At 39.1% G+C, this 13,669-nt stretch overlaps 2 protein-coding genes across 8 annotated transcripts in view; both read left to right on the top strand.

Annotated features, from left to right (window-relative positions):
• Nucleotides 1-13,669, top strand: part of IQUB (IQ motif and ubiquitin domain containing) — a 207,990-nt gene that overhangs the window by 193,812 nt on the left and 509 nt on the right. The window contains exon 15 of one of the 2 annotated variants that reach the window (XR_012380305.1): nt 2,513-2,622. The exons of the other annotated variant lie outside the window; for it this stretch is intronic. The gene's annotated coding sequence lies outside the window, so the exon portion shown is untranslated. Of the gene's footprint in view, nt 1-2,512; nt 2,623-13,669 lie in introns of those variants that run through there. 2 annotated transcript variants of the gene reach the window in all.
• SLC13A1 (solute carrier family 13 member 1) overlaps nt 2,551-13,669 on the top strand; it is a 114,221-nt gene continuing 103,102 nt past the window's right edge. For 4 of the 6 annotated variants that reach the window (XR_012380311.1, XR_012380310.1, XR_012380309.1 and 1 more), the window contains exon 1: nt 2,553-2,716. Coding sequence is in view for 3 of the 6 variants with exons in the window: in XM_025865820.2 (XP_025721605.1) it covers nt 2,618-2,716 (99 nt within the window). In the remaining 3 variants the exon portion in view is untranslated. Of the gene's footprint in view, nt 2,717-13,669 lie in introns of all 6 variants that reach the window. The other 2 variants (XM_073899143.1, XM_025865818.2) reach the window with 2 other exon arrangements.

Genomic DNA, 13,669 nt, shown 5'->3' with positions numbered 1-13,669 from the left:
TTTAGTTTCCAAATCTATAAAAGAGAAATAATTATAACAATACCTATAATTACAATATCTTGTATTGCGTTTTGAAGCTTAAATGAGGTGGTGGTGTAAATTCCCTGGCACATAGTAAATAACTGTGAATGAGTGAATAATGTTTCTAATATCTTTATATTTGTAAAGGACATGTTTTAAATGAAGCAATCCATGATTATGCCTTGATGTAATTCATTTTAGGTCAAATAGGTCAAATATAACACAGTTGTAACATATTAAGAGAGATTTATGTTTTTCTGTACCAAGAAGAGGTGCACTTTGACAATTGTAGAGCTGGTTAACAATATGCTGTGATTTGAAGGACACCTTAAGATATGTTTCCAAGGGGGCCAAGGTCTCCCATTACGAGTGTCATTCTCTGGTGACCCCTGGGGAGGTATGCAGCTCACATCAGCCATTCATGCTTAGCATTAAGTATCCTGTCAGATCTCTGCTCTATGTGACAGTGAAACAAGAGATTGGCTGGACATAAAGGAAAGGTGGGACCATTTTGTAATAAGGGGCACCCACAGAAGACTGAGCTGGCTAGAGGGAGGGTCCTGCAAGCCTTAATCTGGTGAGGAAAGTACCAGAATAGAGAGAATAGGGCACGGAAAGGAGGCACTGACAAATGTCAAGAGTTTCCCCTTCAATCTCTGTCTGGTTTCAGTGCTACTGTTCCCTCATTTCTGTTAAATGTCACACAAATGCCTTTTCATTTTGGGTGTCATCTCATAAAGTAAAAACCTCTAAGATAAGAAAGTGAGGCTCAAATGCTCTCACCAGGTGGCCTAAGGAAATTTAAGAACAGAAGTGGTTTCTTAAAAAAAAAAAAATCATGCAATGAACTATACAGGGTGTTATATAGGAAAAAAACTATTGAAACAGTTTGAGTAACTCTGTTCCTTTAAGGTTTTTTTTTTTTTTACATTTTTTATTATTATTGCTCCCTGTTCATTACTATCATTTGCAATTACCTTCTCTTTTTTTCACCTAAGAAATCCAAGATGTAATGTGCCTTTATGGTTTGGAGACTTTTTTTTTTTCCTGTTTACTCTGCTGATTTTCCTGATGTATCTTTAGAAATTTAGACAGAGGGGAAAAAAATGCTTTCTCATCTACATTGATAATATGGTGAGTGTTGGTGAAAGAATTTTCTTCTTTGATAGGAAAAGAAAGCAGAGTTACATTAGTGTGGAATTAGAAATAAGGTCTAAATGCTAACCATAGATTACATCAGAGTAAGGTTACTTATATGGAGAGAAATTGACTATAAATTGTAGAAAGAAATGTGTTCTGTTATACCTATGCATAGTAGTTGTTTAGTTGAAGAGTATTGGGTTATTAATTTACTACATAATGAGAAACAAACCAGACTCCTTAGCTCTGAGCAGTATTAAAATACATCCTCCAGGGGCGCCTGGGTGGCTCAGTCCTTAAGCGTCTGCCTTTGGCTCAGGCCTTCTCCCACTCCCCCTGCTTGTGTTCTCTCTCTTGCTGTGTCTCCCTCTGTCAAATAAATAAATAAAATCTTAAAAAAAAATAAAATACATCCTCCATATCACTGTTAGAACTATACCCATCTTTACACGTGCTTACACACACATATACATACACCCACACACACACACTCACCCCTTGGATGGCCCCAATGACCCATCTCTGTGCAGATTCCTTGTTAATTATTTAGTCAATATCAGCACAATAGTATCAACTCAATCCTGAAAGAGTGGAACAGGGAAGGGCTTATATAAGGCTTTATGATAACTTTTGGTTTTCTATCAAAAGAGGCCATAGGGTTCAAGAAATATACAGAACTTTGCTTTCAAACAGTAGATAAATCATTTTGCAACTGAATGTGGTACTGGGGAGAAAAATGCTGCTCAACATCAGAAGCAGTGTTATTTATCTTTTCAATGAGTGCAGAGAATTCCTGAATGAGAGAGGTCCAGAGAATTCCTGAATGAGAGAGGTCAGGGGCACTTCTCTGAGCCAAACTTCATGTAGGCAGTGTAGAGGGTTGCCTCAACACATTATCTGAGAAGCCCTAGAAAAATCCATCTGTACCAAAACCTTTACCTTTCACACTGCCATACACTGAAATTCCTACTATTGGAATTGCTATTTCAATTCACACACTGAAAATGCACTTTCTTAGGAAGACCATTGGAGGCATCCGGTAGAGATTGCCCGAGGCACCACCCAAGTGCAGAGCCCAGAAGTCAGGGGATGTCAGAAGGGCCAGAGGAGCCTCACTGTGGGCAAACTTAATGAACCTCACAATTTTGCCTTCTCCTAGATACGGCCAGTCAATATTCTAGTTAATGTGAACAAATTAAGTAGGGAAAGAACAGTTGTATCTTTCACAAGCCACACTAGCAAGTGGAATGTGATTTCTTGCAAACACTCTTGGGCTTATCTCTCCATGTTAATTGTGACAGTAAAACAATAAAAATCAAGATTTAATTTTAACTCATGTTGATCAGTCTAGGGCAGTAAATGATGATGACGGGCTGGAGAAATATTAATCCACATTGGCTATTTAACATCTGCCTTATTTTGAGGAGAGCACTATCAAAGGCTCCTGCTCAGGACAATGAAAATTCTCAGTTATATTTTAGTTTATCGCCGGTTTCTCCTTATAGTTTTCACTCTGTTGGTTTTACTGCCATTGCCAATCATCGTTCACACCAAGGTAAGTGAACCTGGAGAATAGGCTGGTGGGTTTCCTGATTTATTTAATTGTCCTTTATTGTTTCTATGTAATTGCCTCGTTCAGACCTGAGTGGGGGGAGGGATGCCACTTTGAGTTGGAAGTCAGGATGGTCATATGTCGTGTTTTGTCCTCTGTTCTCCTTTTTAATGGTTAATGTTGGTTGATTCTCAGTATGACTAACTAGAATAATTAAATAATATACTCAATCAGAATTGTTCTCTGCCTGGCAACTAGATGAGAGGAAGAGCAAAGAGGCACAAGCCTTGAGGGCTTGTCATTGATCAGTCTCCAAGGAGGAGCCTGGGTTAGCACAGTCCCCTCTCCCAAGCCTGGGCAGCAACGTGATACCCAGGGAAGAGCTAGAAAAACAATGGGGAGCCCCAGCCCCAGTAAATTAACACAGACTAATTTACTTGTCAGCTTCAAGGCTTGCTGTGGGCCACCAAACCTCCTAGAAATATTGTTTCCTTATGGGATGAGAAAGCATTGAAAGCATGAAGTAATTTTCCTTGGTCACTCAGAAAATTTAATAAATTATTACACCATGTTCTGATCATTTGATATTTTATTTCATTTTGGTATACTATAAGCATTTTTCTGTTTGCTTTTAAGTGTAGTCAGTCTACTAAGTCCAGAACAATAAACCCAGGACATTTTTAATCCCATGCTAAAATGATTCGAATTGGCACACGTTTAGTGAGCACCTTCTTTACATCAGGCATGATGAGTGTCAGTTGCTAAGAGGACAAGCGCTAGAGTTAGGCTTTCCACTTTAGGTCCCAGGTATACCACTTACAAGCTGAGTAACCTGGGCAAATTAGTTAACTTCTCTATGCTTCTATTTTCTCATATGTAAGATTGGGATAGGCACAGGCTTGCTGTGAGGATTAAATGCCTAAGCACTCATCAAGCACTTCCTCGGAGCAGTGCTGGCACACAGTAAGTAGGGCCACAAGAGTCTCCCTAAATGTGTTGACCCACAGCTGGTGCAATTCCCACCACCCCAGGATGCCTTTCTGATGCTCTTCTCTAACAAGTATTAATCAAGGTTTTACCGGTCTGGGTTAAAATAGAATCAGTAATTATAATACGATGGATCCTCAAAAGTCTGCCCTCAAAAGTCTGCCACTGCTCTGGGAACCTCTGAAGGAAATTCATGCGAGCTAATGAAAAGTCCTTTTTGATTCTACCGACGTCTCCTCTGCCTGTTAAGTTAGAGAAGGGACTGGCCTCTGCTGCCCCTGGCTATGGGTTTTCTGCTGCAGAGGGCAACCACCCAGCTCTAGCAGCTTCCCTTGGCTGGGCCTGTCCTCACACTGACATCTCACAATTTCCTGCTGAGGAAGGGAAGGACTCCCCTCCCTTTTTGGTCAAACATCATTCTGAACCCTCAAAGCCTTAAAGAATTTCTAGTGAAAACAATAGGCACAGTCCAGTGTTTTGGTTTGGTTGGTGTTGTTTTTTAAATTTTGCGTGATTAATCTTTCCCTCTCCTCCTTTTCCCTCCCACTCCAACTACTTCTGAAGACTCCTATATGGATCTCTGGTGGCCACTAGATGACAAATTTGAGGCACAGACACAGGGCTCTAATCTGAATACTCAACCCAAAACCCCTTTGAAGACTTGTTACTCTTTCTAGCATGCATGATGGCCTTCTCTTTTAACTTCCCTGGTCCCATGGGTTACATAGACCTGGCTGAATTCTACCATTCTATGAATACATCCTGGTTCATACCTGGACCCCTGCTATATTGTAATATTTCTGGGTTAGTTTCAATTGAAGTCCTCACTTATGGCAGAGAAAATCAGAAATTTAACTAGTCAGTACAAACTTGGGCTATGGCTACTACTCCTTTGATGTACACATGCATGACACTTTATCTTCCATAATTTTCAGAGAAAGTTAATATAAATTCTTTGAGAGGGAGAACAACTAAATAAATGAAAAGCAGTGGTTTCAGTGCATCATTCATTAATCAGAAAGTGTATTGCTAAAAAATACAGCCATTGATTTTTTTTTTTTGCAAGGTGCTATGACAAGAGTACATTAGGTCTGTGGAGAAACCAGGGACCTGGCATCAAGTTGCATTTGATGAACTGTGTTCCTCTTTCCTTTTCCTCTAATCAACTCATTTGTTAAAACTCAATCAATGTTAATGTGAGGGTTTTTTCCTAGTACAATAACATGATTTCATTTTTGTCTACTTCAAATACATATTTAATCATTCAATCAACTGCTAAATAAACTCAAAGAATATTATTTTAACTCTTGCTTACAATGAAAGCAGAACTTTTTTTTCAAAGAAAATAGGCCTTTGGAGGGTATGAACTTAAAGGAGAGGCTACTTTGACATGGATGCAAATCAATCTATTGTAAATTTCAGGTTACTGAACTGGAGAATTCAATGCTTCTAAACAGTAATAGAACAACTAAAGAATTCAAACAAAACAAAAAATCAATTTGCTTTATAAAAACACAGTAAGTCTATACGATGTAGAATGAACAGTGAATTACTGACTGTTGTTTGTTTTTGGGTTGTTTTTTTTTTTTTTTTCATTTTTCTCCTGATTATTGAGTTGTTTCTATAGACTGGCTTTAACCCTTACTTTAATTCCATCTCAGTTCAGAGATGTGGCATCAATGGTAAGAAACCCCCAGTGGTTTTGCAATGTAATATCCAAAGTGAAGGAGAAGGGATTCCCTTTGCAGAGCATACCTCTGTTCCAGGCATTCTGCCAGCTACTTTATCCAAATTATCTTATTTAACCTTCATTCCAAACCAAGAAGACAATCACATATGTTCTATCATTCCCATTTTACATTTGAGGAAATTGATGCTCAAAGATATATGACCCAACAGAGATCACATAGATGCTGTAGAAACTGGATTTAAACACAGAGTCTGTCAGAACTCAGAATTCATGCTTTAAGAGTGGTTATGTTTTAGTCTTTTCTATATTTGTATTTTTGAGGATTTACCCTCTATTTTTGAAGAGTTATATAAAGTGTGGCTTGATAGTCATTATCAACAACTCAGGTATTTCTCTTTGTGATAAAACTTTAGACAGGTCAAACACAGACGAGGTGTATCTTGGCCATTTCCTCACTTGACCTCATGCTACTCAATGTCTTCAAGGTAGAACATTGCAATGATTCTAACCACTGGGGACAGGCCTATGAGGACTGAAGTAGTGGTCTTACATGCCATTTGCTGAATGTCCCAGAATCCCAGCTATACAAGTAGGTCATGTCAGTTTGTCAGGATATGCTGCCCCTTCCCTTCACACCTGTGCCCAGATATTCACCTGGAGTCACAGCATTAGGTTGGCATCTTACTATTTCTAGTATCTTGTTTTTATTTTTCTTAGTACTCTGTACTAGTTCTGTACTCATTTTTTTCAATTCCTGACTTTTCTTTGTATTTCTATTAATAAAACAAAGAGACAAAAAGAAGGCCAGGGTGTTTTGAGGAGCAGTAAGTAGAGAAAATTGAGCAATAATATTTTCTGTGTGTAGAGTGCATTTCTTCCAGGTATATCTTTGTCTGGCTTATCTCTAGTTTATCTCTAATTAGGACCCCTTTTTTTAGATTTTATTTTATTTTTTTATTTATTTGAGAGAGAGCGAGTGAGCCCATGTGAGCATAAGTGAGGGGAGGGGAAGATGAAGAGGGTGGGGGAGAGAATCTCAAGCAGACTTTGCCCTGAGAGCAGAGCCCCACACCCAGTCCATCTCATGACCCTGAGATCTTGACCTGAGCTGAAAGTAAGAGTCCCATGCTTAGCCCTCTTAACTGACTGAGCCACCCAGATGCCCCAGGATCCCTTTTTGAGATAAGGAGAAGGGAAATAGACAGGCAGATATTGAGCAGCATGCCCTAGTTGATTGGTTATAGAACCAAAACCAGATTTCAGTTATCTCTCAGATACTTCAGAGTTTCTCTGCAAAATATTTTGCTCCAAGAGAGACTTGAAGAGAAAAGAGAATGGGAGAATCAACACAGCAGAGCATTAGTGCATAGACACAGCATGGGTTAGGGAGGGAGGAACTATAGCATTAAGGGCCAGCTGTATTTCTGCAAGTGTCATGTGTTATCTATGCTTCCTTCACAATATATTCATCTGCTATATCATGAATTTTAAAGTTATGATAGAAATGATAATAAATAGAAGAAATGATACATAATGAGAGACTTATGGTGACAAATATTAAAAAAAACAGGAAAAATATGCTCATAGAGAAATGCAACTTGTAAGTGATAAAGAATGTACTAGAAGGAGAGAAGTGGTATGTTGGGAAGTCTCACAGAGAAAATGAAAATGAAGGGGAGAGAATTTAAAATGACTACAAGCGAAAGAAGAGGAAAGGGAGGAATTCCAAGAAACCATGAACTTTGAAAGGGACAAGTCAAATAAACATATTAATAGAAATAATTGATACTGTCTTAACTGTTGGCTTAAAATACAGTAGAGATTTAAAATAAGGGGGGAAATGCTGTAAACTCCAAGAAAGTAAGCATTTTAGTCACAAAAGAGCATCAGAATGATGGAGGGCAAGAAAAAAGAAAAAATAGAAATCATGCTCATAGTAGTGTGGTAGATGAACAAAACCAGGAAACCCAAATTTGGTATATAGTCTTTCATGAATATTTTATGAGAACTTACAAACCCAAAGTATTGTGCTAAGTGAACTGTGGGATATAAACATAAGTTTAAATTAACGTTTCTGCTTTCGAGTAGCTTGCACAGTTTCTGAAAAGTCAATATACACTGTGGCAAACGTTAATCACAAAATAAGGTTGTATATAGGGGCGCCTGGGTGGCTCAGTCAGTTAAGCATCTGCCTTTAGCTCAGGTCATGATCCTGGAGTCCTGGGATTGAGCCCCACATTGGGCTCCTTGCTCAGCAGGGAGCCTGCTTCTCCCTCTCCTGCTCCCCCTGCCTGTGCTGTCTCTGTCTCTCACTATCTCTCTTTCTCTGTGTCAAATAAATAAATAAAATCTCTAAAAAAATAAGGTTGTATATAAATAAGTACCAAATGATTTAAACAAATCATTTGTGTCTAAACATGTAATTAAAAGGTAGATAAATCTCTGGGGATATATCCTCCTCCAGCCCCTCCATTCCCCCAACCATGCACAGTCCCACTTGCCCATCACCTGACTCTCCTTCTGCTTTCTTTGTCTCAGAGAACCTGCTAGCCTTCACCCCATTCCCAGCCTGAAACCTGTGTGTCATCTCAGATGCTGCAAATCATCAGACTATGTTGCCTCACCTCCTAAACCCACCCCCCTCCCATATGCTTCTTCATCTCCATTCCTGGCACTGCTTTCCTTGAGGCTATCCCATCTTTCTTTCCCATGGACCATTTCACAGTCTTTTCCCCAAAGTCTTCTGCCAGAGCACTATTTTTAAAATGCCAACCTGGTCCTATTGTACCCCTGGTCAAACTTCTTCAGTGATTCCCTTTTGCCTACAGGGGAAAAAATATCTACAGAAAACATGTATACACTGACGGATCTTCAAGATTTTGCCATTTGTTTGTTCTAACAACCCTCCCCTAAGCCCTCAATACCTGTCTCCCACATTCACATTTTCCACATTAGCGATATTTCGCTATTTGCAGTCCCTGGGTTACTATTGACTATTCATGGCTATTCTTGCCTCTCGGTCTTGGCACATGCTGTACCCTGGAATGCTCTTGCTCTGTCCTTCTTGAGAAAGGCAGCTCTGGCAGTGATACAAACTGAGAATCCTCTTCCATGCCCTCATTGCATAATGGATACCTCGGCCTGAGTTTTATAGTATGTATTCCATTTTGCTTTCATCATTCCCTTCCCCCCAGATGTAAATGCCTTAAGAACATAGTGCCAGTCACACAGGAGATAGCTGATAACTATGCTGAATGAATGACTGATGATTTCCCATGGCAGAAGGATGGGGGGAACTTAATCTAGATCTTGGAGGAAAGATAGGATGCGGGAGAAAGAAGATGATGAAAGGAAAGAACTTCCAATAGAGTAAGAAGTGTGGCAAAGGGACAGAACAAGAATGCTGGTGTAAGAGGAGGGTGTCTCTTTTTTTCCTTCCATGGTACATTTTTATACCTAACTTGGTACTGATAATGAATGTGAATATCCATTATAAGCTTCATAGCAACCATTAGAAATACTCAATATCATCCCCATTTTTACAGATGAGCAGAGACTTAATGAAAGAGGTTAAGCAATTTGCCCAGTCACAGCCTGTAAAGGGAGTAAGAGGATTATCTGACTCCCAAGCCCATCAAGGATATAGCTTCTTTAATGGTATTTATATCAGATCTTTAAAAGCTTACGTACAGTTTGCCTTACTCCATTGTTTCTGGGTCTTCAATTACAAAACCCTAAGGTGAGATGAGGCCTCCCTCTGCCTGGATTGCAAGGTAACCATGACCGATGGTGGACAGATAGTAGGAGCAAGCCAGACTTTGGTTGTCTAAGCTGCTGAGACTTAGGGACTTTTGCCACAGCATAGCCTCAGCCGCCCTGACTTCTCTCGCATATCCGAAAAAACTCCCCAAGTGATTCTGTCATGCAACCCCTAGCCCACTTCGTCATCTGTAAAGTGAACAAGACTCTTAAAAGAGTTTTTAAATGTTATCTGTGGATCTGCTGCCCCAGATTCACCTGAGCTACTTGTTTAAAAATCACAAGCTCTGGCTGTGAAGCCCAAGACGGTGCACGCTTACCAGACTCCTCCTGATTCTGAAGCAGTTAATCCACAGACTGCATTTTGATCACCCTCTAATGCATTCTCAGGTTAGAGAACCAGGTGAACTCCCTTGTGGTGCACAGGGGGTGAAGATGGTACATCTTCAATGCTAATTAGTTGCAGAGGTTAAATGAAAAGAAGGAGTTAAACATTCTCCAGTAATTGGCATAGTGGCTCCACCAGTTGCCTTTCCCTGCTATGGGCTAAAAACTAACACGAATGCTAGTTATTTTCCTTGACTTTGTAAGTTGAGCTCCTCCTTACTCTTTATCTTCCGATAGGAGAATATTTCTAATCATTTTAAGCCTTGCAATTAATATGGATTGAGTCTTGAGAAATCACTGCAGCAGAAGGGGTAGGTGTATCACAAACCATGCAAAGCCCTTTACAGGCTTTGTCAAATAATAATAGTGTTTTTCTTGTAGCACCCAGATTTAAAATGCATGATTTTTCTTCTTTCTTAATTGCTCTGCATTCCCTTTAGAAAATCAATTGCAGTGAGTGAGGCCTATGATTGGTCCTGCTTTTCTCAAGCTGTGCTGAGAGATCATACCCACATGCGTACTAATTCATCAGCCAATTGCTCCCTAATATCAGTCAGAGTGTCATTAAAAAATGGAGGGAAGGGGTAAAAAACTATATTTTACAGCCAATTTTTATTTCAATTCCCTCTGGAGGTATAATTTAAAAGAGAACCAAGGTGATTTTTAAATATAATCAGCCACACTTCCCAAGACAATTTGACAGTCGGAATTTGTGGGGGAGAAGCCATTATCCAAATGGCCTAGTCATAGCTTCATTTGCCTTCCTACCTCTGCAGCAAGTACCCTGGCTGCACTTGGTTGAGGTGGTTAAGACAAAATATGACTGTGTTATTGTTAAATGGGGCCTGGGGAAATATGAAAGTGTCAGCTGTGAGGAAGTAACCGATGCAGGAGAAGTTTTAGCTCCAGTTCTTGTTTACTGGCAAGAGAGATGAGAGCTCCAGGAAAACTGGAGAGACATTCCCCCACTGGGGTGAGGGTTAAGATATCCAGTGCCAGCAAGTAGGAGAGAAAAAAGAAAAGAAAACAAGGCAAAGGAAAGAGGCTCCTAGGTTGAAGAATTTTATGTTTAGGATAGCTATTAAGATTTTTATATAAGGATCAAGACATAATTAGAAACAAGTGTAGGAAGAACACAGAAAAACCATGAGAAGAAAACAGTTTTTCAACAAATATTACTGAGTGCTTGCTACGTGCCCAGTGCTGTAAACAACAAAATATATGCTTTCGTGGCATTTTTGCTTGGACTGAAGCCCAGCTCTACCACATACTAGCAATGTGATCATTGATCCCTGCTTGAACATGGAATTACAATACCCACCTCAAAGAATGTTGGTGTGGACTAAATAAGTCATGTGGAACACCAAGTATTGTATCTGGGTGTGTAGTAGGCATTCATAAATGTTATTTTCCCATCCTTTTACTTATTCATAAGTGAGAAAAGCAGATTTATCTATTTACTTGTTAGATGTCTTCACCTTTTAAATAAGTTCTTCTATCTATAAAGTTTATGATCAGCAGTGTAGATGAAGTTCATACAGTTAGGACACCTCTACCCCAACCATTCTCCACTTTAAATATGAAGCAAATACATGTTTCCGTTGACCAGAACGGGTCAGACAAGCAAACAAGGGCAGTGAAGGTGAGAACCTATGGATGAAAATGCTCCCACATCATCCTGGGGTCAGTCAGGTTCAATGACCCAAATTAAGGGTAGAGAGTAGTTTTTTTGCTACCAAAAAAGAAAAAAAAAAGCTACAGACAGACAACTGTCTGTGGTAGCATTCATGGGAGGTAGACACTTCCCAGCCTCCCCACCAGGACCTGACTCAAGCTATTGGATTCAGCTAGATGATTGGATTTGCATTGTCCTCCTGAGACAGGACCCCAGGCTGCCAAGATAAGACATTCCAGATGGGAACCTAGGGACTTACTAGAGGCAACTGTAAAGCTTCTAGATGAGGAATAAAGACTACAGAAAGAATAAACACAAAAATAAAACAACTACCACTCAATCTCAACATGCAAGAAGAAAGACTGAGGATAGTCAAACTATGGAAAGAGCCCAGATATCCATCGAGAGATGAATGAATAAAAAAGATGTGGGGTGGAATACTACTCAGCCATCAAAAAGAAGAAATCTTGCCTTTTGCAACAACGTGGATGGAACTAGAGGGTATTATGCTAAGCGAAATAAGTCAGTCAGAGAAAGACAATTATCATATGATTTCACTCATTTGTGCGATTTAAGAAACAAAACAGGATCATAGGGGAAGGGAGGGAAAAATAAAACAAGATGAAATCAGAGAGGGAGACAAACCATAAGAGACTCGTAATCACAGGAAACAAATTGAGGGTTGCTGGGTGGGTGTGTAGGGATGGGGTAGTTGGGTGATGGGCACTAAGGAGGGCATGTGATGTAATGAGCACTGGGTATTATATAAGACTCATGAGGGGCACCTGGGTGGCTCAGTTGGTTAAGTGTCTGCCTTCTGCTCAGGTCATGATCCCAGAGTCCTGGGATTGAGTCCTGAGTCAGGCTCCCTGCTCTGTGGGGGAGCTTGCTTCTCACTCTGCCTGCCACTACCCCCTGCTTGTGCTCGCTCTCCCTCTCTCCCTCTCTCTGACAAATAAATAAAATCTTAAAAAAAAAAGATGAATCACTAAACTTTACCTCTAAAACTAATAATACACTATATGTTAATTAACTGAATTTAAATTAAAAAAAGAAAGAAAAGCTTAATAATAATAAAAAAGAAAGACTGAGAATGGAATCAACACAGTGATGAAAGCACTCCAAATAGAATGAAAACAATAGGGGAATCAGGGCAAGTTTGAGGGTCTTGAGCTACAGATTGTAGAACTTGTTGAAAAGCTGTAATATTAAAAGAGTTTAATAATTTTGCAAGAAGTGATTTTTAAAAGGTGGCCATGATTGAGGGACAAAATAAAGAGCCCAGAAACATATGTGCCTGCATTTGTAAAAATTTGACATAGCAACAGGAATTGGTGGGGAGAAGATGGACCATCCAATTTAAAAAGCCAGGGCATTTTGGCTCTCCATTTTAAGAAAAATAAGGTATCAGTTTCCTATACAAATAAATCAAGGCCCCACACTTGAAAATTTTTAAACTTTAGAAAAAAATATGGAAGTACGTAACAGGAAGAATTTCTCAAACAAGGTAGTAAAAACAAACAAACAAAAAACATAACAAAGAATTTAAAAATAACTGCAGTAAAATCTTGTCATCCAAAAATAGAATAAAGCAAATTCCAGAGATCAGCCAGAGATTAAGAAAAATATTTGCAAATATTTCACTTATAAAGAAATAATTAAGAATCTAAAAATAGCCACAAATTCATGAAAAAGAGAAGCAAACAAGCAACAAAAAATGGTAAGAGGCTATAAATAAGGTAGTGTGCAGGAGAGAAACAATTATGTTCAATAACCATGAAAAAATACTTCAGTGCTATTCAAGCAAATACAAATTAAATTTTTCATACCATCAGATTGTCAAATAAATTAGCCCAATATACCAATGGTTGGTGAAAAAGGAACTTTCTCACATTGTTGGTACTGATGTAAACCGATACAACCATCTTGGATAGCAATTGGGCAATACCCACTACAATTAGAATCCACCCCTTCCATTCAGAAATTTCACTACTACTTTTATACTCTAGCTTAGAAAATTTCTTTCCTATATCCACATAAAGGTAGGTAAAAAGATGTTCATAGCCTCATAATAATGAAAAATTGAAGGGAAAGGGCGCCTGGGTGGCTCATTTGGTTAAGTGACTGCCTTCGGCTCAGGTCATGATCCTGGAGTCCCGGGATCGAGTCCCACATCAGGCTCCCTGATCAGCAGGGAGTCTGCTTCTCCCTCTGACCCTCTGGCTCTCTTCCCTCTCGTGCTCTCTATCTCTCATTCTCTCTCTCTCAAATAAATAAACAAAATCTTTTAAAAAAACAAAAAAAATTGAAGGGAAAGACCCTTCAGTAGAAAAATGAATTGTAATACATATATAAAAAAATGCCATGTCCATTTAAAATGAATTAACAATAGGTCTACATGTATTAATATGAATGCATTCTTGAAATACATGAGTAAAAAGAGTAAAAAGGCATTCTT

The sequence above is a fragment of the Callorhinus ursinus genome, unplaced genomic scaffold (genome assembly GCF_003265705.2).
Source record: "Callorhinus ursinus isolate GAN/ISIS: 27379988/994484 unplaced genomic scaffold, GSC_fseal_2.0 scaffold12, whole genome shotgun sequence".
Classification (NCBI taxonomy): domain Eukaryota; kingdom Metazoa; phylum Chordata; class Mammalia; order Carnivora; family Otariidae; genus Callorhinus; species Callorhinus ursinus.
Note: the sequence above shows the minus strand (reverse complement) of the source record. Positions and strands in the feature narration are given on the sequence as shown.